The 20275-nt window shown below is 32.5% G+C and overlaps 2 protein-coding genes across 2 annotated transcripts; one reads left to right on the forward strand and one right to left on the reverse strand.

Moving 5' to 3' along the window:
- Positions 1-6587: 6587 nt before the first annotated feature.
- Positions 6588-8814, reverse strand: LOC148767634 (putative disease resistance protein At3g14460). Its single transcript, XM_088824718.1, has 2 exons — positions 8443-8814; positions 6588-8361 (listed from the first exon to the last, which is right to left on the reverse strand). Exons 1-2 carry the CDS (start codon positions 8812-8814, stop codon positions 6673-6675), a joined length of 2061 nt encoding a protein of 686 aa, XP_088680844.1. The 3' UTR covers positions 6588-6672.
- An 8260-nt stretch (positions 8815-17074) lies between these two features.
- Positions 17075-19362, forward strand: LOC148767635 (uncharacterized). Its single transcript, XM_088824082.1, has 3 exons — positions 17075-17103; positions 17295-18516; positions 19079-19362. The coding sequence occupies exon 2, from the start codon at positions 17425-17427 to the stop codon at positions 18505-18507; it is 1083 nt and encodes a 360-aa protein (XP_088680208.1). The 5' UTR covers positions 17075-17103; positions 17295-17424; the 3' UTR covers positions 18508-18516; positions 19079-19362.
- The last annotated feature ends 913 nt before the right edge of the window (positions 19363-20275 follow it).

Here is a 20275-nt window from a genome sequence, read left to right on the forward strand (position 1 = left end):
CTGTTACTCTGTTGCACAGTAATATTTACACAACAAAAATCACTAATATTGTGTAATAGAGTAATATTAATATGTTGTTCGTTCAACATAAGTAAACATAATAAAAAGCCAGAATAATTAATATTGATGTGGTTGAGAGTAATATTATTGTCATCCACAGTAATATTACTGTAACAACAGTAATATTACCGTCAACCATAGTAATATTATTGTGTTTACAGTTATATTACAATAGTAGACAATAATATTATTAAGTTAATTTGTCTACAACTCAAACAAAACAAAAAACCCAAAAAAATATATTTATGCGGTTGACAGTAATATTATTGTGTTAATTTTACAGCCAACGACAGTAATATAATTACGTTGACTTGTCGAAGAAAAAAACCAAAAAAAAACCGATAAAATAATAATATTGTTGTGGTTGACAGTAATTGTACTATCAACGACAATTACTGTCACCGACAGTATAATTACTGTTATTGATAGTACAACTACGGTCCATGTTCAGCGGCAAGCGTAAAAAAAGGGGAAAAAATTTAGGGAAAAAAAATATTAAAAAAGTTAACGCCGGAAACCGGCACCAGAATAAAAAATTGAGAAAAAATAAGTTCAAAAAAAGAAAAGGTCGAAATTGGATTTTTGTGGTCAAAATAAATTAAGTTGAAGTGAATTTGGGGTTACAATTAGTAATTGGTTTTAATACATTATTTCGCATTTATTTATAATACATATTTAAGGGATAAAATTGGCGAAAGAGATATAACCCTTGAACCTAGAATAATAAAAATGGTTGGTCAGGGACTTTGCATAAAAACACTAAAAAAAAGGGTAAATTACAACCACACCCCTCAGGTATGCTTAAATAATTTTAAGGTCCTTATGGTATCGATAATTACATTCACCCCCTGAAACATAGTTAGAAACTCTAATGGGATAAGGCATTGGATACATTATTCCGATAGGGTTATAACGGACTATTACTTTTAGCTAGTGGTGGAGATAACAATAGAGTTATGGGGTGACATAGCTCCCCCAACATTTATTAAGTCACTCATAACTATTTGTTGTCTCCACCACTTCCTGAAACCAATAGTCCGTTAGAACTCTATCGTAATATCCAATGCATTATCCCATTAGAGTTTATAACTATGTTTCAAGGGGTTGAGTGTAATTATCGATACCACAGGGACCATAAAAATATTTAAGCATACCTCAGGGATATGGGGGTAATTTACCCTAAAAAAACAATATACAGCACATGGTTTTTGATATAAGAAAAACTGCAACAGATAGTTCTGAAACTAATTTTTTTTTTCAAAGTTTTTAGTTTATTTGACCCTTATTCAAAATTTTCATATAAAATATAACATACATTATATAATGGAATTACAAAAATAAATCAGAAAATTATATTATATATTTCGAAAAACAATCAAAATATTTGTAACTAAAGTCGTCGGAAATCGAAATTTTTGGTAGTTTTATATAAAATTCCAATTCCGTTCCAAAAATGTACGGTTCTAAATTCGGATATTTTTTAATCGGAATCTGTGGAATTCCAAAATTGCATTCCGACACCCCTAACTACATTGCATTTTTTCTTTTTCTTTTTATTTTAGTTTATTTTCTGAGATATATGTATGATGATGTTTTTTTGGTATGTCTCGTGATTTTAAAATTATTAAAATATATTATTGAAATGATGTATAATGATGTTAATTTTAAATGTATTAAAAATGCCCATACTAGCTTATCATCGAATCAAGTTAATCAACTGCTGAATCTTTAGTGCATTAAATATTAAAACAATTAACATGGATCATGCAATTAATTCGCTAAACTTAATATTATCCATTTGTCCATTCTTTTATTTTATAATAAAACTTATTTATTATTTGAAATTTGAAATATATATATTAACATTGTATATTAATGTACATTTTGGTAGAATTTTATACATAATGTATAAAATAATATATTTTTTGAGTTAACTACGAATAATTTAATTTAAACTTAATAATTTATTCATATCTTGAAATATTCTATTATCAACATATATAAGAGTTTAAGAGAAACACGATCATTTTAACCATTAACGTGTAGAAGAACCCATACAAATATTGTATTAGTGAGCAAACATTTACATTTTTATATTCAATATGATTGAAATATTTTATTTGATCATTCATATTACACAATAACTAGAAACTTATATTATATAAAATTAATCATATATAATTTTATTTATTTATAAAACAATTAATAATGTGATATTTTAAGCAATTAAGTATTAAATAGTGTAAATTATCAACTAAAGTAGTAAGAATAGTGTCTATATATATACACACTAGGGTAGTCGCACCGCGCTATGCGCCGTACGTAATGCCCCGTAGATATGAAATTTCAAAATTTGTTATATATTTTGACGGTCTATTATATATAATATCACACAATTAATTTATGCAAAGAGACAGTACAATAGAATACACATAGTTTCAAGTAGCATATAACATAAATCCGAAAAGTTTGACTTATGGAAATAATATCACCATAATTAATTTTAATTTATGTAAAGTTTGACTTTCAATTATTAATTATTAATAAGTTATTTGAATTGGCATCAAACAAAATCAATCACTAGATTTGTTGTCAATCATGTCTATTTTTTATTTTATGCAATTAATTTATATTTATTTTAATTATGTCCAATTATGGTGAGATATATATGTATACATGTTTTAGTATATATGCATTTATATATACATTAACTAATATAAACAATATATGATTTCTTAAAATCATTTTATTTACTTATCTAGTGTGTGAAAATTAAGTATAAGTACCCCCAATCTCAACCCCAACTCATTCATCTCGCTCTTCATCTACATATTTATCGATGTGTTCGCTTGAAGCATTTATTTGTCGTTGAATATTTATGATGTTATTCATTTATTATGTATGTGTACATATAACAATCTAACTTATGTTTGTTTTGTTTTTTTTTTTTTTTTTTTGTAGATCCATGGATATCATCTTTTGTATTATACGCGGCAACATTAGCAAGAGAGAATCACTGCGACGTTGTTTAACACGCATAAATATGATCCGTGTATATTTTAATGATAGATTTAGAAAAAAAATAGTTATGCATTTCCATCTTTTCAATATACGTGAGATGATTGTACGCTTGGTTTCGATGAAAAAGAAATTGAGATTAATGAACTTAATTGAGCATGTAATAGATTATTTAGCGTTTACATGTTTTTGTAAATATATTAATCTTTGTGTCCATTAATAATGCTTATTTTTATCTATTTTGTTCATATGTACATACATTATTATTAATTTGTACGTTCATATTAGTTTCTATAATTTTATTTCAATAAATTTGGATCATATTTATTTGTTTATTTTTATTATTATTGTAAATAAAACTGTATTTACCATCTATATATAATATAAAAAGAGGATCTATGCCATCTATCAAAGAAATGTGGCAAATGTCTATTTCATATCTCCAAATTGCTTAGTTGAAGTTCAATTGATGAAATGTATTCCTCACTTGATTAGTTGACATTTTGGTTTTGGTACGTATTTAAGTTCTTACATATTTAACATTTCTACACCCATTTAAATATTTACCCCACACACACACACACACACACACACACACACACACACACACACACATATATATATATATATATATATATATATATATATATATATATATATATATATATATATATATATATATATATATATATATATATATATATAATTTCAAAACTTTATATTCTATAAATCCGAAAGCTATTATCTTATTTATAATTTAATTTTTCGAAAAATGTAATATTTTGATTCTTTTTTTAGTACTATTTTTATTTAAATTTTTTATTAAATAGTTATGTTAATAATTTTGTAATTTAAATATACATTCGAATAATTTATGAAATTTTAGTGTATTTGGAATGATTTGAAAAAATATATTCATTTCGTTTTAATTATTTTAAAATTTTTGCAATATCTGTATAAAATTTGAATATTTATATTTTTTTTCATTTAATTATATTTGATTATTTATCATCTTAAATTAGTACATTACAATTAAAACTACAATATTGTTTTAAATTTTTTTAATATTCATATTATATATATATATATATATAATCTGCTATATTAAATGGTCATCAATATAAATGTTACATATAGATGATACCCACATATTTCTTCTAGATCAAATCAGAAGTATTTCCAGATTTTTGTTTCATAATTTGCTATTTACTTTCTATTATATGTGTCAATCTCTTTTTTCTTTTCCTTTAGCAATTTCCTTTTGCTATTTAATTTATGGTTAAGTATATAAATCAGAAACTTATTTTTTTATTGTTTATCATATACTAAGAATAATAATTAGAAAAAAGAAATTAATAATTGATATGATTCTATATAAAGTGTAAATGGAAACTATATTTTTTACAAGTAGTAGTACCTACATTTGACACATGTTATATGTATCTTCTTTTAATTTGTCTCAAATAATAATAATTTTATTCAACTAACAGTAAACAAATAATCACTAATTTCATTATGCGGCAAAATTACTAAATTTAAACGTTTAATTTATAATTATGTCAACATTACTTACGTATGAGTATTAGTATTAGTATCAATATAAAATCAGTATCGGTATCAGTATCAGTATCAGTATCAGTATTAGGATTAGTATTAGTATTAGTATTAGTATTAGTATTAGTATTAGTATTAGTATTTGATATAAGAAAAACTGCAACAGATAGTTCTGAAACTATTTTTTTTTTCAAAGTTTTTAGTTTATTTGACCCTTATTCAAAATTTTCATATAAAATATAACATACATTATATAATGGAATTACAAAAATAAATCAGAAAATTATATTATATATTTCGAAAAACAATCAAAATATTTGTAACTAAAGTCGTCGGAAATCAAAATTTTTGGTAGTTTTATATAAAATTCCAATTCCGTTCCAAAAATGTACGGTTCTAAATTCGGATATTTTTTAATCGGAATCTGTGAAATTCCAAAATTGCATTCCGACACCCCTAACTACATTGCATTTTTTCTTTTTCTTTTTATTTTATTTTATTTTCTGAGATATATGTATGATAATGTTTTTTTGGTATGTCTCGTGATTTTAAAATTATTAAAATATATTATTGAAATGATGTATAATGATGTTAATTTTAAATGTATTAAAAATGCCCATACTAGCTTATCATCGAATCAAGTTAATCAACTGCTGAATCTTTAGTGCATTAAATATTAAAACAATTAACATGGATCATGCAATTAATTTGCTAAACTTAATATTATCCATTTGTCCATTCTTTTATTTTATAATAAAACTTATTTATTATTTGAAATTTGAAATATATATATTAACATTGTATATTAATGTACATTTTGGTAGAATTTTATACATAATGTATAAAATAATATATTTTTTGAGTTAACTACAAATAATTTAATTTAAACTTAATAATTTATTCATATCTTGAAATATTCTATTATCAACATATATAAGAGTTTAAGAGAAACAAGATCATTTTAACCATTAACGTGTAGAAGAACCCATACAAATATTGTATTAGTGAGCAAACATTTACATTTTTATATTCAATATGATTGAAATATTTTATTTGATCATTCATATTACACAATAACTAGAAACTTATATTATATAAAATTAATCATATATAATTTTATTTATTTATAAAACAATTAATAATGTGATATTTTATGCAATTAAGTCTTAAATAGTGTAAATTATCAACTAAAGTAGTAAGAATAGTGTATATATATATACACACTAGGGTAGTCGCACCGCGCTATGCGCCGTACGTAATGCCCCGTAGATATGAAATTTCAAATTTTTTTATATATTTTGACGGTCTATTATATACAATATCACACAATTAATTTATGCAAAGAGACAGTACAATAGAATAAACATAGTTTCAAGTAGCATATAACATAAATTGCTTAAGATATTGCCGTAACAATAAAAGAAGTTCTCAGTTCTAGTTTTGTACGGGGATATTCAATTAAAAAGTGGATATAATTAATAGAGGAATGATACAAAAATGACATGGCAATACGTACAAAAATGCAGCCTAATATTAACTTGTTCTACGGCTAACCAACACTCTAAGTTATAGATCTTTGTTGGTTGATATTCCATAATCATCTTGCACGCCTTCCTGCTTGTTGAGCCACTGAAAATTGAATATGACTCAAAGAAATCAAGAAACAAAAAGAAACAGTTGCTAAGAAGAAAACAAAAGTTGCTAAGAAAAAAATTTGGTAAATTACATCCACACCCCTGAGGTATGCTTAAATAACTTTAAGGTCCATGTGGGAACGATAATTACACTCACCCCCCTAAAACATAGTTAGAAGCTCTAATTGGATAATGCATTTGATATTTTGTTCCGATAGAATTCTAATGGTTTATTAGTTTCAGTAAGTTTGGAGACAAAAAAAATATAACTAAACAAATGCAAAATCTAAGTAATCCATGGAAAAATAAATAAATAAATAAAATAATAAGACACGTGAAACTTGCTAGTTAACCAGAACCAGAGAAGTAGAAAGCAATGTAAAAATATAATTCAGACACAAACTTTTTAATGTAAAGATAATTTTTCAAGATCAATCCAAATGTTGTTTACATGTGCAATCTCTCGTCTTCCATCCTTGTAGTACAACCGCTTACTCATTTTAGGGCAGCAACGTACCCTGAGATCTTGAACCGAAGCCGGCAATTCAGGCAAAGAAATCATCTTTTCGCAGTCGTTTATTTCCAATGATTCGAGTGAGCGGAGATGCAACAGAGACGGAAGAACCGTAAGTTCCGGACATGATCCAATCGTAACATCTTTGAGGCATGGGAAATCACCATCCTCCATTCCAGACCATTCCACAAGGTTCGGCATGTCGTCGATACTCAATTTCTCTAGCTTCGGAAATGCAACTTTAACACGAGTTTCGGACTTTCTGCAGAATAGGGAATTAATATCCCTCACACTTGTCATCTCCACAAGATCGAGGCTCTTAAGAGACGGCAGTTCGCCAAACGAGGGCAACGTGTCGCAATTTATGCATCCTATGAGGAATATTGTGGAAAGATCGACAAAAGATGGATTGGTTATCCAGCTCGGAAGCTTCGAACCACAATAATGAGGCTGCAGACATTCTAAGATGTCGGTTGCATCGGGGTTTTCGACACTACCCCAATACAAGTACAGATTATCTAGGCGTTTCTTATCGCACAATGCAGCTGCCTTTGCTTCTTCCGCGTTAGATACATTATGAAGCTTTAGGATAGAGAACGACCCGGCGATCTCGTTCATGTTTTTCAGCTCCGTTATTCCGCACCCATCGTCGGTTTCCCCCACGATGAACGCATCTAATGTTTGGAGTTTGGTTAAGTTTCCCATCCCACTAGGCATGACCCTCAGCTGGCCAAAAATCTGGAGGTCCAGGTGGCGAAGATTAATCAAAGACCCGAATCCCCGTGGCAGTTCGTCGATTCCAGGGCAGTCCCTCAATCTTAATGTCTGAAGAGAAAGAAGAAGATCGATCGACTGAGGCAATTGATCGATGGGAGTGTTGGAGATGTCTAGGAATCTCAAAGAATCCAAATACTTGATGGAACACGGTACGTGTGTTATGTTGCTCGAGCTCAGATCCAATGTTTTTAAGAGCTTCAAGTGGGGAAACCTTAAATTGCACATTTTATTCCTCGGAATACAGAGATTGACAACTAAGAGTGTGCGAAGTTTCTTGAATTTTGTAAGAGCATCATCAACTAAAGCGTCGCCATGTTTACGACAGTCCCATGTTAAGTGTAGGATTTCTTGGTTGGTCGTATCCAACTCATTACCATCTCGGATTCTTACGTAATCGCCTCGTTGGATAATGAACCTAGCAATTTTGGATTTGCCGTTGACTTGGTAATGGGAAAGATAAGCAGCAGTTGGCTTTGCAGGTACGATGATATTTTGATTAAGCAAAAAGTCGAAGCACAAATTACCCACGTCCTCCATTCGTTTCGTCACTTCGAGTTTGATGCATTCTTCGGCAATCCACATTTGTACCAATTTATCTTTTGAAAATCCGTAATCCGGAAGAAATAGGGCAAGATGCCGAATACAGTTCCAGTAATCTATTAGGGGAACTTGCGAATTTTCAATGTCTTCTTCTTCTATGCCATGTTCTTCATAAGCTTTTCGTCGTTTTGCTCTAAGATTAATTTGTTCTGTAGTTTCTTCAGAGGGAGATGCTTCATGTTTTATAGCAGCAGGTAACTTCATCTGCAAAGGTTAACCAAAAACTATACATATATACAACAGATTTAAAAAAAAAAAAAAATTAATAAAAAATTATGTAGGGACCTTTTGGTTGAATGAAGTGGTGGCAGAAAGCTGATTGAAAAATGGATGGCAAAGAAGTTTCTCGACTGCCCATCTATTTTTTGATTCATCATCTTTGTGTGTCTTCATACAAGAAGAGAGAAACCTATACAACAGCTCGAACAGAAGATAGATCTTCCCCTTGATTTCGATAACCTCGACACATTTCAAGAGGTTCGGATGTTCCAATTTCATCAGAATCTCAATTCCGCCGCCGCCGCGGCGGAATTCCTTCAAAAAGTATTTCACGCCCGTCACCCGATCGACCACTTCGTAGATCTCATTGCCCGTTCCTTCTTCTCCGGTCAGTTGGTGTTTCAGATATGACATGTTAGCCAATCGGTTAGCTCCCATCATTCTTGGACAATATTATACTCTACCCATCTCTTTTTTTCAACAAACAAAATACTCTGTTTTTAACAACAATCATTATAATAATGGGTCATATTTAGGTAATCACAACAATAATTCTACATTATTCTCCAATTTGTACCTGTTTTACCGGGTTTTTAGCACTTTGCACCCTTGGATTACACCATTTTAGCACTTTGCACCCTTAAATTACAAAATTAGCATAATGCACCATTTAAACATAGCTTGTTTGCCACTTTGCACCCCAAATCACTTTTGGCTTAGAAAACTTACCTGCAACTTGCTCGAAAACATGGAAGATTGGCAAATTCATAATTTTCTTGTTATCTATCCTCTTCTCCCAATTGTTAATCACCCTTCCACCATTTTTATCTTTCATGATCCCTTTAATCAAAAACTCCTAATATCTTTTTAGACATTTCTTTCAGTGATAAATCAGTCAAATGACACAATAAGGCTATTGGGAGGTTTATTTGTTGGCAAGGAGGTGGTGCTTATTAGTTTCATGATGGGAGGAATTTTGTGCTCCCATTGAATAGTATGGATCTGAAAAATGATTAGAAAATAGCGTTACAATGGAATAAAACTTGATCTTCTGAAGGTGTGGTATCGAACTCTTGTCTATGTATTACGACCATTCTTGAGTTTTAGTTCAAAATTTACATATTATGGCAATTAGAAATGGCTAAAAAGAATTTAGGTTTTTTTTTTTTATTAAAATGACGAAGGATAAAAATGGTAGAACGATGATTAAGAATTGGTGGAAGAAGATAGATAATTAGAGAATTACAAATTTGTCCATTTTCCAGATTTTCAGCAAGTTGCAAGTAATTTTTCTAAGCCAAAAGTGATTTGGGGTGCAAAGTGCCAAACAATTTATGTTTAAAGGGTGCAATCTGCCAATTTTGCAATTTAAGGGTGCAAAGTGCCAAAAGGGTGTAATTCAAGCGTGCAAAGTGCGAAAAACCCACCCTGTTTTACCCCATTCAAGCTCCACATTTTGAAACAAGATGATCATAAGATGTGTCTCTTGGCTTATAAATATCAGATTGTGGTGCATTATTAGAAACTATATTTTTGCACAAAACGAGTACAACCTATAGAACATTTCTCGGAATCTAAAAGATTCTGTTGAATTTGAATTTGACACCATAAATGATGAACGTGTAAGAAGATTCATAGTTGGGGGTTGGTTGTAATTATCCAAACATGAGGAGGGGGTTTCGTAATTTGACCCTAATAGTAATAATCTATTTTTAATGAAGAATTGGTCTAAAGTTTACATATGTGGTGCCGGATCTACATGACTCTTTCTAAATTGTCGAAAATAGCTAATTCAGTTACAAACATTGTGAGACCTAAGGTACCATCCGAAGAATTCGACGATGGATACAGTTGGAGGAAGTACGGCCGAGAATATATATTTGCTCCCCTTCTCACAAGGTGACGAATATGTATGCATGCTACTTGATCTAATCTACTTCTTTGTGCTCAATATACTACGGTCTCTCCCTTTCAAAATAATACACGTGTCTTTTAAGGTTTTTACACACACATGTTAAGAAATGATCGTTAAATATTTTTTTCTGAATGTGCAGAACCTATTACAGATGTATAGATCATGTGAGGGAAGGTTGTATGGCTATGAAAGAAGTGCGTATGTCAGCATATGAGCCGAATGCAGTTGATATCACATACAGAGGGAAGCATACATGCCTGAGGTCGGCACATGTACCACTCGAACAAGTCCTCGGGATTTGACTCTCAAAAATGGTTTGGTTTTTCGGTGTTCTTTTTCATTTTTTCTTTACCAGGATGAAATTTGAATTGGTTTGGTTTTTCAGTTCAAATGCTAAGGATTGAATTTTTTCCAAAAGTACTAATTACGACCGTATTCGTCTGATCTCCACCCCTATGTAATAATCAAGTTACGGGAAATGAATATCTGAAATGATGTTTCAAACTAACATTATTTGCTTTTTTAGACTATTCGGAACGCATTACACAAAATAAGAGTATGAGAAATAATTAACCAAAGAATTTAAGATATTTATTAAGGCACCTAGGTGCAATAACACGGCACTGCGGTGCCACACTACAGAGAATTAGGTTGCAACCTAAGCATCCGGGTGCGCTTAAACGGCACCGAGGTGCCTGTCTACAGAGAGAGAGAGAGGGCTTTCAAGGGCTCGTTATCTTTCTTATCTGGCACCGCGGTGGAAAAATACAGAAAGTGAGGTGAGATCATCTTTTTTTTTTCTTTTTTCTTCTCACCTGAAAACTGGGTATGTAATTTAACAACTACATCTGACACAGTCACACGAGCACATCGATAAACACGGGAGAACAACAAAAATATGAGAGCCTAGCTAGAGCTGCTAAGATTCCAAAAAGCAATTAACATTGGAATAAAGAGTATTCATCTTGATATTTCATCTGCATACTCGAAAAGCTCAACAAAAGAATAATAAATCACAGAATTAAGGACAATTTCTAACCGAATATGAGTGAATAAAAATGAAAAATCTCATGTTTCCACAACATAAAAATCAAAATCCGGGTTCAGTAGGAGAGAAATCCTCAACTTCCACAACATCTGATAATGAGCTTTCAAAACCTGTGTCCAAGTTATCAAAGAAAACTAATCAGCAAAAGGTGTCATTTTTCATATATGGTTGAACTAAGAATGCTGGTAAATGAGCTATATTCACATTTTAAACTAAAAAATAAATCAATAGAAAGATATGATAATTACCTCCTTGCTTTTTGTCAGCAACAAAATCATATCATTAATTGCCGACACCAAATTCGGAACCAAAACTAGTGGTCGATCATAGAACTTAAATTGCAAGTCTATTACTGAATATACCTCTTACCTACATTCCAAATTTGGTCTTTACACATTTGAATCTAAAGCTTAGGGGTTATGATTCTCAAATATTCATTCGTCGAATCACATTACTGGACAACAATGTAAATAGCATGAGTTAAGTTAGGAACTACCTGTCCCAAAGATGACAGCCTAAGACTGATGCCCCCTTCACGTACACGCTATTCTCGGCTATCTGAAACACAAATAAACAAATCCAGTTGGACTAATCATAAATTGCAAAGCAAATAAAAATTCAAATGGAGCACAAATGTCTTTCGCGTACAAATACCTCTAGTACGGTCCTCTGAATCTGGATTAACAATGCTTTTCATGCTAGGAGACTTGATAATATGCAGAGTCTGACCGTCAATAGTTATCTTCTCAACCCATTCAATCTTTTTATAATCCCTTTCGCCTACGCTGCACGTATGTTTGAGCTTATCACATCCTGAGATCACCAATTCTTTAAGAGATTTGGGCAAACCATCAATTGGCAATGAAAGAAGTTTGGGACAATTAACGATTGTTAGACATTCAAGTTTTGTATCGGTAAGCACCGGCAACTCCTTTAGCATTTGGCACTCATTGATTTCAAGAATACGAAGATTAGGGAAACGACTTTCACCGGAAACTACAGACATTCCCCAAGCAGTCATTTTCTTCATCTTTACTATCTTGAGAGACTCCAGACATAGTAATCCGGAAAACCGACTACTAACAGTGTCCAACATAGGCATGTCTTCAATGACAAGCGATTTAAGATTTTCCAGTATCCTCAATTCGTTCAGGACGGAGTTCTTCGTACAACTCATCAAGTGAATAACTGAAAGCTGGGGCAGAGTGCTCAACCAATTAGGAAACTTTTCACCATTATAATTTGCGATCACCAACTCCTTCACATTTTTATGGGGACAAAGACCGTCAAGAACTTCTTCACCATTTTTTACTGCGGCATTCCATACAAATTCGATCTTGTCAAGGAATGGCTTCGTGTGTAGGCTATCTTCCTTTGCGCAAAAAATCCCCCTCTTGTTTGGATAATTACATCTAGCCCCCTCAACTACGATTTTTTCTTACACCTCCACCCTTATTGTGCCAAATTCAACTTAATCATCTAGATTATGTGGAATGTGCTCTAGTTTGTACTCGTTTTGTGTAAAAATATAGTTTTCGATGCACCACAAACTGATATATACAAGCTAAAAATCACATATTATGATCATTTGCTTCATAATGTAGAGTTTGAATGGGATAAAACGGGTACACAAGTGATAATATTCCATATAATCTCGAAGATTCCACTAAATTTGAGGAGTTGAGGGGTGGTTGTAATTATCCAAACAAGAGGGGTGTTTTTGTAATTTGACCATACCTAGGGGGTGTTTGTAATTTACCCTTTTTTTTTAAGCAAACACCACAATGGTGCCACAGTACAGAGATTCAGGTTTTCCAGATGCGCTAATCCCGGCACCGAGGTGCCTGTCTACAGAGAAAGCTTCATTGAAGCACCCAGGTGCGCTTCTCTTGCACCCTGGTGGAACATTACTGAAAGTCGTGTTTTGCTGTCATCCTTTTTACTTTTCTTTTTTTTTTTTTTTTTTGAGGATTATATAAATTAAAATACCTTGATCAACAAAAATTTCATTGGAGCCCATACTAAAACTAGCATAAAGGGTAAACAATGTGCAAAATACTACAAAATAAAGGTCCATTACAAATAAGTCCATCAATTAATACTTATTTACTAAGGGGTCTAAAGTCAAGACATTGTCCAGAGGTCTGTAAAAGACTAAAATACCCCTCACATTTTAATATGCTCTAATTTCATAATTTTTATTTAATTTAACCTCAATTTGACCCCAAATTTCTCAAATTATTCAATTTTGAGTACAATTTCGTTCGTCGCCGCCGTTGACTATTTTTTTTCTCCTCCTATTTTCGCCGGTTTTCGCCGTTGACTTTTTCGATTTTTTTTCTTTTTTGTTTTACTGTTATTTTTCTTCTTTCTGCCGGCGGTTAACGCCGGTCTCCGGCGGTGTTGACTTTTTTTTTTTTGTCGTTTTTTTATTTGATTTTTTTCTTCAATATATTTTTGCTTGTTTAAATAGTAATATTGTTGTTGTTGATAGTCATATTAACTGTATTACTGTTTAACACAGTAATATTAACTATACTACAGTTTAACACAGTAATATTGCTGTATTACTCTGTTACATAGTAATATTAATACAACGAAAAATCACTAATATTGTGTAATAGAGTAATATTAATATGTTGTCCGTTCAACATAACTAAACATAATAAAAAAAGCCAAAATAATTAATATTGATGTGGTTGAGAGTAATATTATTGTCATCCACAGTAATATTACTGTAACAACAGTAATATTACCGTCAACCATAGTAATATTATTGTGTTTACAGTTATATTACAATAGTAGATAATAATATTATTAAGTTAATCTGTCTACAACTCAAACGAAACAAAAAACCCAAAAAATTATATTTATGTGGTTGACACATAAAATCTACAATTACATAAAATCGAAGAATTCCATATTTAAAAAAAATATAAACACATAAATCGAAAAATTCATATTTTAAAAAACTACAATTACATAAAATCGAAAAATTCCATATTTAAAAAAATATATAAACACATAAATCGAAAAATTCATAATTAAACAAACTACAATTACATAAAATCGAAAAATTCATATTTAAACAAACTACAATTACATAAAATCGAAAAATTCCATATTTAAAAAAATATAAACAAATAAATCGAAAAATTCATATTTAAAAAATATATAAATACATAAATATGAAAAAACTTACATCATCCGCTGTCATATTGTCGAGTAAACCCCGAATATGCTCGAGCGTGCCCGCTTTTGGCGGCGTGTTCCACCTCTTGCATCGAGGCTGAAACTCGCGGTACCGTTCGCTCTCCTCTGGCGGCTAGAATCTCGGAAAATACTCGTATATCCAGCACTGCAATATTTAATTTAAAGATATTTAGTGAAATAAACAATAGAGAATATACAAATTAAAAAACATTATGAAAAAATAAGTACATAAAATATATTAAAATTTACCTGAAGAAGGGTGGTGCAACCCGCCAAGCTCCTCGACTGTGCTCAACTGCATATACCCAGCTCTCTGTATAGATTGGCAAAACACGCCGAACCCCACGAATAAGTGCCGACCTGATCAAGGACTGAATCCTCGAGCACGTGCATATACCATGGCTTCACCCGATCACATGTCTTGTCGGGGAATAAAATCGATCCGAGAAGAAACACCAGATATATCTGAACTCGGCGTCTCATGGGCGTGGCGGGCATCAACAACTGTCCATGTATCATCCTCCATGTGTGGGCCCCATGGTTCCATGACTCGTCAATTTCCTCAAAATCGAGGTTTAATATCTTGGACAACAAATACACGCAGTTTGACCGCTCGATGGTCTCGTCGTACCTAGGCACGACCACCCGTCCCTCCACATTGGCACCTAGAATCATCTGGACATCGTGGAGAGTGATAGTCATCTCTCCCCACGGCATATGGAAGTTGTTCGTCTCCGGTTGCCACCGCTCCACGAATGCAAACAACATCGGACCATCTATACGCGGTAAAAAGCAGCAGGCTAGGGGATACAAACCGGTCATCCACAAAAAATGTTTGTCAGCAGTGACATCTCTATCTAATTGGTCCAGGGCAGCTCCTATCTTCTCGTAGTTGAAATGGTTCAGAGAGTTGATACGGGACTCCACTCGTCCAACCGGACGTTCCTGCAATCATTTATTTAGAAAACATATTAGTTAATCAACTATAAAAATATTTTAATATAAGATAAAAAAATTATAATATTAAAATTAAAACAAGTAATTAACTTACTTCTCTCCTCCAAATATATGCCGCTTCGTGCGACTTGAAACTCAGAATCAAAGACGGATCCCGCGGGCCACCGAGAAATGGACAATCTAGCACATACGGATTGACTCGAGTATGACTTCGACCACCGCGAGCTCCACGGCCCCGTGCTCGGCCTTCACGACCTCCACGAGCTACAACCTCTGTCTCGTGAACAGGGTTCACAACATCCTTCTCCTCCTCCTCCATAGCATGGGAAGACTCGACATCGGGATGTGCAACCGATGATCTGGCTTCACCACCTCTCTCAGCCTCTCGCCTACGTCATGTAGACATAGTCATGCGCTCGCGCTCGCGCTCTTGATGCTCGGCCTCATCACGAACTGCTCCCATAGTTGCCTTTGATTTGTCTTTGCATGCCATCTGTTAAATAAGACACTATTAACGTCAGTCTAAATAATAATAAATAAAACAAATCTTAAAAAAAAAAAACTGAAATTTTGCAATCATTTCGTGGAAAAATACACGAAATTAATGCTTACATTTCGTGTTTTTTATCACGAAATACAAGCATTAATTTCGTATGTTTTTCTACGAAATTATTGCATAATGCCAGAAACACACAGTTTTCGTGCATAGTACCTACGAGAGAAAAGCTTACATTTCGTACGTTTTCTCACGAAATTAAAGCTTTCGTTTCGTAAGTTTTGGCATGAAACTTAAAAGAAACAAAAGATTCTACTAATTTCGTGAAAAAATCACGAAACGCATTTTTTTTTTCCGAAAAGTTTCAAAGTGTTTGGAAATACTGAAAACGTATAGATTTTCGACGAAATTTGTTAATATACTATTATAAAACATTGGATTAACGATTTCGAGTTCGAGTTTTACCTTAAATCGTTGTGGGATTGCTCGTTTAATCCGCGGGAATTCGAAGGGCCTTAGAGAGGGTTTGAGAGGATTTTAAATTTTTTGAAGAAAAATTACAAATGAATCTAAAGTGCACTGCAAGGCGATAAAAGCTGCACTATGAATAGCATTTCAATTGGAAAAACTCTAGGTCCTTTTTTGCAATAAATTTTTTGACACGTTGGCATTCTCAACTATGGCGATACAACTTCTCTCCCCCAACTTCTCAACTTCTTCCCCAACTTCTCCTCGACGTTTCTTATTTCTTCTCCAAATCCATTATTTATCCCCAACTTCTCAACTTCTCCTCACCTCCGTTTATTTCTTCTACAAATTTTTGGCTTGCAGAACTCCACCGCCGTATGTTTCTCCATAAAATTTTGCCTGCAGAATTAATTTTCTTTCTTCTACAGTCATCCCACAAATTTTGAGGTTATGTTTTTCCCACAATTTAAGTCGACTTCAAATTAATTTCTCCACGTATTTTTTCTGTCCATCGTTCTTTTAGGGATTACCCACCATCGGTCTCTTGAGGTTTATTTTGTTATTTTTTCAGATATATTTTTCGGTTTTTTCTCCTCTGCGTATTTGTGGACGGATCGTTTCTTAGTTGAGGTACAAGTTTATTCATGTATAATTCGTACTTGTGGAGGTTTAAATTATGATGTTTGATTATGTTGATTTTTTGGACTTTCTCTCTATTAAATGCTTCTAATCTATGGATTCAATTGTGGGATTGGAATTTTCAGTTTTTACACATTATGATTGATTTGGTCTTTTTTTAATTCTCTATTAATTTCCTTTAGGAATGAACTCATTCTTGTCTCGTGGGTTCAATTAAAATTTTCAACACCAAGTGTTCGATAAATTGCTCGAACCAGTGCTTAGAGAGGCTAACTATACTCTTTGTTTGTTCATTCGATACAAGACTACACCATGAGCAAGAGAAAGACCTACGAAAGGACCACGGAAGTATCAGAACGCGAACGCACAACAAAATCTATTCCCGAGAGAGGTTTCGATCTCACGGAATTAGATGCCCCCATAATAACTGCTATTATTCGCACCCGGATGTGGTCGAACTTTTGTAGTCAACCACCCAATTTCAACATGACGATTGTTAGGGAATTTTACAGAAACGCAAACAAAGATTTGGCTCAAAGCAAAGTCCGTGGCGTTATTGTTTCATATACCAGGCGTGCACTAAATGATTTTTACAAATTGCGGCAAGTAAATGGTTTTAACTGGAAGTCATTGCTCAGCAATTATAAGGATAAGGCATCCGATATTGTTAATAATTTGTCTTCTCGAGAAAGTTTAAACGGTAATGGCGATGAGCCAGTTAAGTGGCCTGTTAAGAGTACGGGGATGCATGCCAATGCTAAGGCGTGGATAAACTTTATTAGTGCCCGTCTCATTCCAACCACGACCACAAGTGAAGTCACATACGAGAGATGTCTACTCGCCTATCTCATCCTCGAGAATGAACCAATTGACATTGGCACAATTATCCACGACCAAATTCGGTATTGCATAAAAAACACCAAACGCAATCTATTCTTTCCGTCGCTCATTACTTTCCTTTGTGTTGAAGCTGGAGTTCTAACCAAACCCGATGATGAAGTTCTTAAACCAAAGGATCCTATCGATGCTCAAATTTTCCGGGGTTACTTTGAGAAAACACAAGAACCTCGCCCAATTAGTGCACCCGTCCTGGAACTACCTTCCCGCGGCACACGAATTGAAGCAACTCTAGAGCAACAAGTAGCCACATTGATTAGAGGACAAGTCGAGATGATGAAGCATATAAAAATCTTGGACAAAAAGACAAGTGCGAATAGCAAAATGTTAAAGCAAATAGCCGCAAAAATGGGTTGCGAGTTAACCGACTGCATCGAGCACGTATCCCTAAATGTACACAGTTCTTCCCGGCTAGTGGATAATGAGGAGAATGTTGAGGATGATGACGAGGGTGTTGATGAACGAGAAGGACCACTTGGTGGAGATGACAGTTTTTAGCTCTTCAAGGTGTATTTTCTAACCGTCTTCAAATTTCGTGATTGATGATATACATCGTGGTTAAATTCAAAATTACTGTGATAATAATTCTCGAAATTTCACAACTTCATAGAGAATCCTTAGTTGTTGTTATGTGAATTTGTTTACACAAGATCTTTCTCAAGAACATAAATAAAAAGAAATTGTTTTCACAAGTTTGAATTTATATGTATTGAGCCAATTGATCTGTAGATTGGATTAATTGTGTAAGTTGAAGTATGATGCTACTAGAATCTTGTCGAAATGTGAAAATTATATGTTTTGTATGCATTAATTGTGATGTTTAACTGGCCAAATAGTTAGATCATGCTTGTGTATTATTTTGCCTACGTGGAAGTAACAAATTCTTGTGTTGTTTGAAAGATATAACCGTGTGTCATATGTGTACTGTATGTGTACAATTTCATTAATTAATTAATGAGATATGTGTATATACGTGTGTGTGTGTGTGTGTGTGAATTATTTTAATCCTGCTATTATATTTGAGTTCTCCTTTAGTCTTTAAATGCTCATATGGTGTTGCACGTTGTAGGTACCCCAGACCGAAAGAGCATAATTGAGTCTCGATCCTTGGAAACCGAGACATGTACTCACATGGAGGATGTGTGGATTTTGTTAACCCTAATATTAGTTATGATGTTTTTATTTTTATATTACCTTAATGCACATTTATTATTGTACTAACAAGGAGGGTGTTTGAAACTTTAATGCACTTTTATTTTTGTACTCTACCTCCAATGGATGGAGTCTACAACTTAGTAGTATATTGGGATTTTAGGTTTTGTATATGTTAAATCCTTATTATTCAACCATATAGCCCATTTAATCTCCCTACCTTTAAAAGCATCAATGTTCTTTTGTCTCTAAACTTTTTTGTGATACCTATTCTACCTTTATTAGTAAGTTATTATATATCTATGTATATTACATATTGTTATGTAAGTAAAAATATTATTTATATTGCAATCAATACATCCAATTAATATATTGGCACCTTACTGCTCTCTCTCGATCTCTCTTTGTTTTTTTTTCGTTTTGGTTTATTTTTTATTCAACACATAGACAAAAATAAAGGTTGGGAACTTTGTATTTCATTTATTGGAGAAATCAAATTCGATTAGAATCTATGGATCATCAGAAAATGATAATTTTCTAATCCGTAAAATATTTTTTAGTGGCGTGATTTAGTTTCATGATTTACATTTCAAACCTCTAGAATGTTTTTATTTATTATTTTTTTATTTGATATCATGTTGCTTTAAGTAAATATTATAAAATTAATTCTGCACTTAAATAATACACACTTCTTGTATAAATATAAAATGTTCTCTCAAGTCACATTGTTAAAAATAAATAATCCAATTTTTTTTTTGTTTTAATATAAAATTTTATTTTAAATTACATACATAATTAACATTATAAAATTAATTAAACACGTGCGAGGCACGTGCTTTTATTTCTACTTATTAGATATTTATTTGTGATTGTTATATGTTTATTAACTCATAGACCTCCTCATTTGTATTATTTGGGCCGTGGAAGGTTCAATAAGAAAGCTCCTAAAAGACAAATAATTGTAAATTTTCAAACAAGAAAAGGGGCTCTTTGAGAAAACCCCCTCACTATTTTTTTTAATTGAGGGAGGCCCAAAATATTTTAGTCCATTTGAGAAAAATCCACACCCATTTTCAGCTATTATATTTTCCAGCTTTACCCCCGCCCGCCACCT

Source organism: Erythranthe guttata, chromosome 10 (assembly GCF_056151865.1).
Source record: "Erythranthe guttata isolate IM_541 chromosome 10, IM_541, whole genome shotgun sequence".
NCBI lineage: Eukaryota > Viridiplantae > Streptophyta > Magnoliopsida > Lamiales > Phrymaceae > Erythranthe > Erythranthe guttata.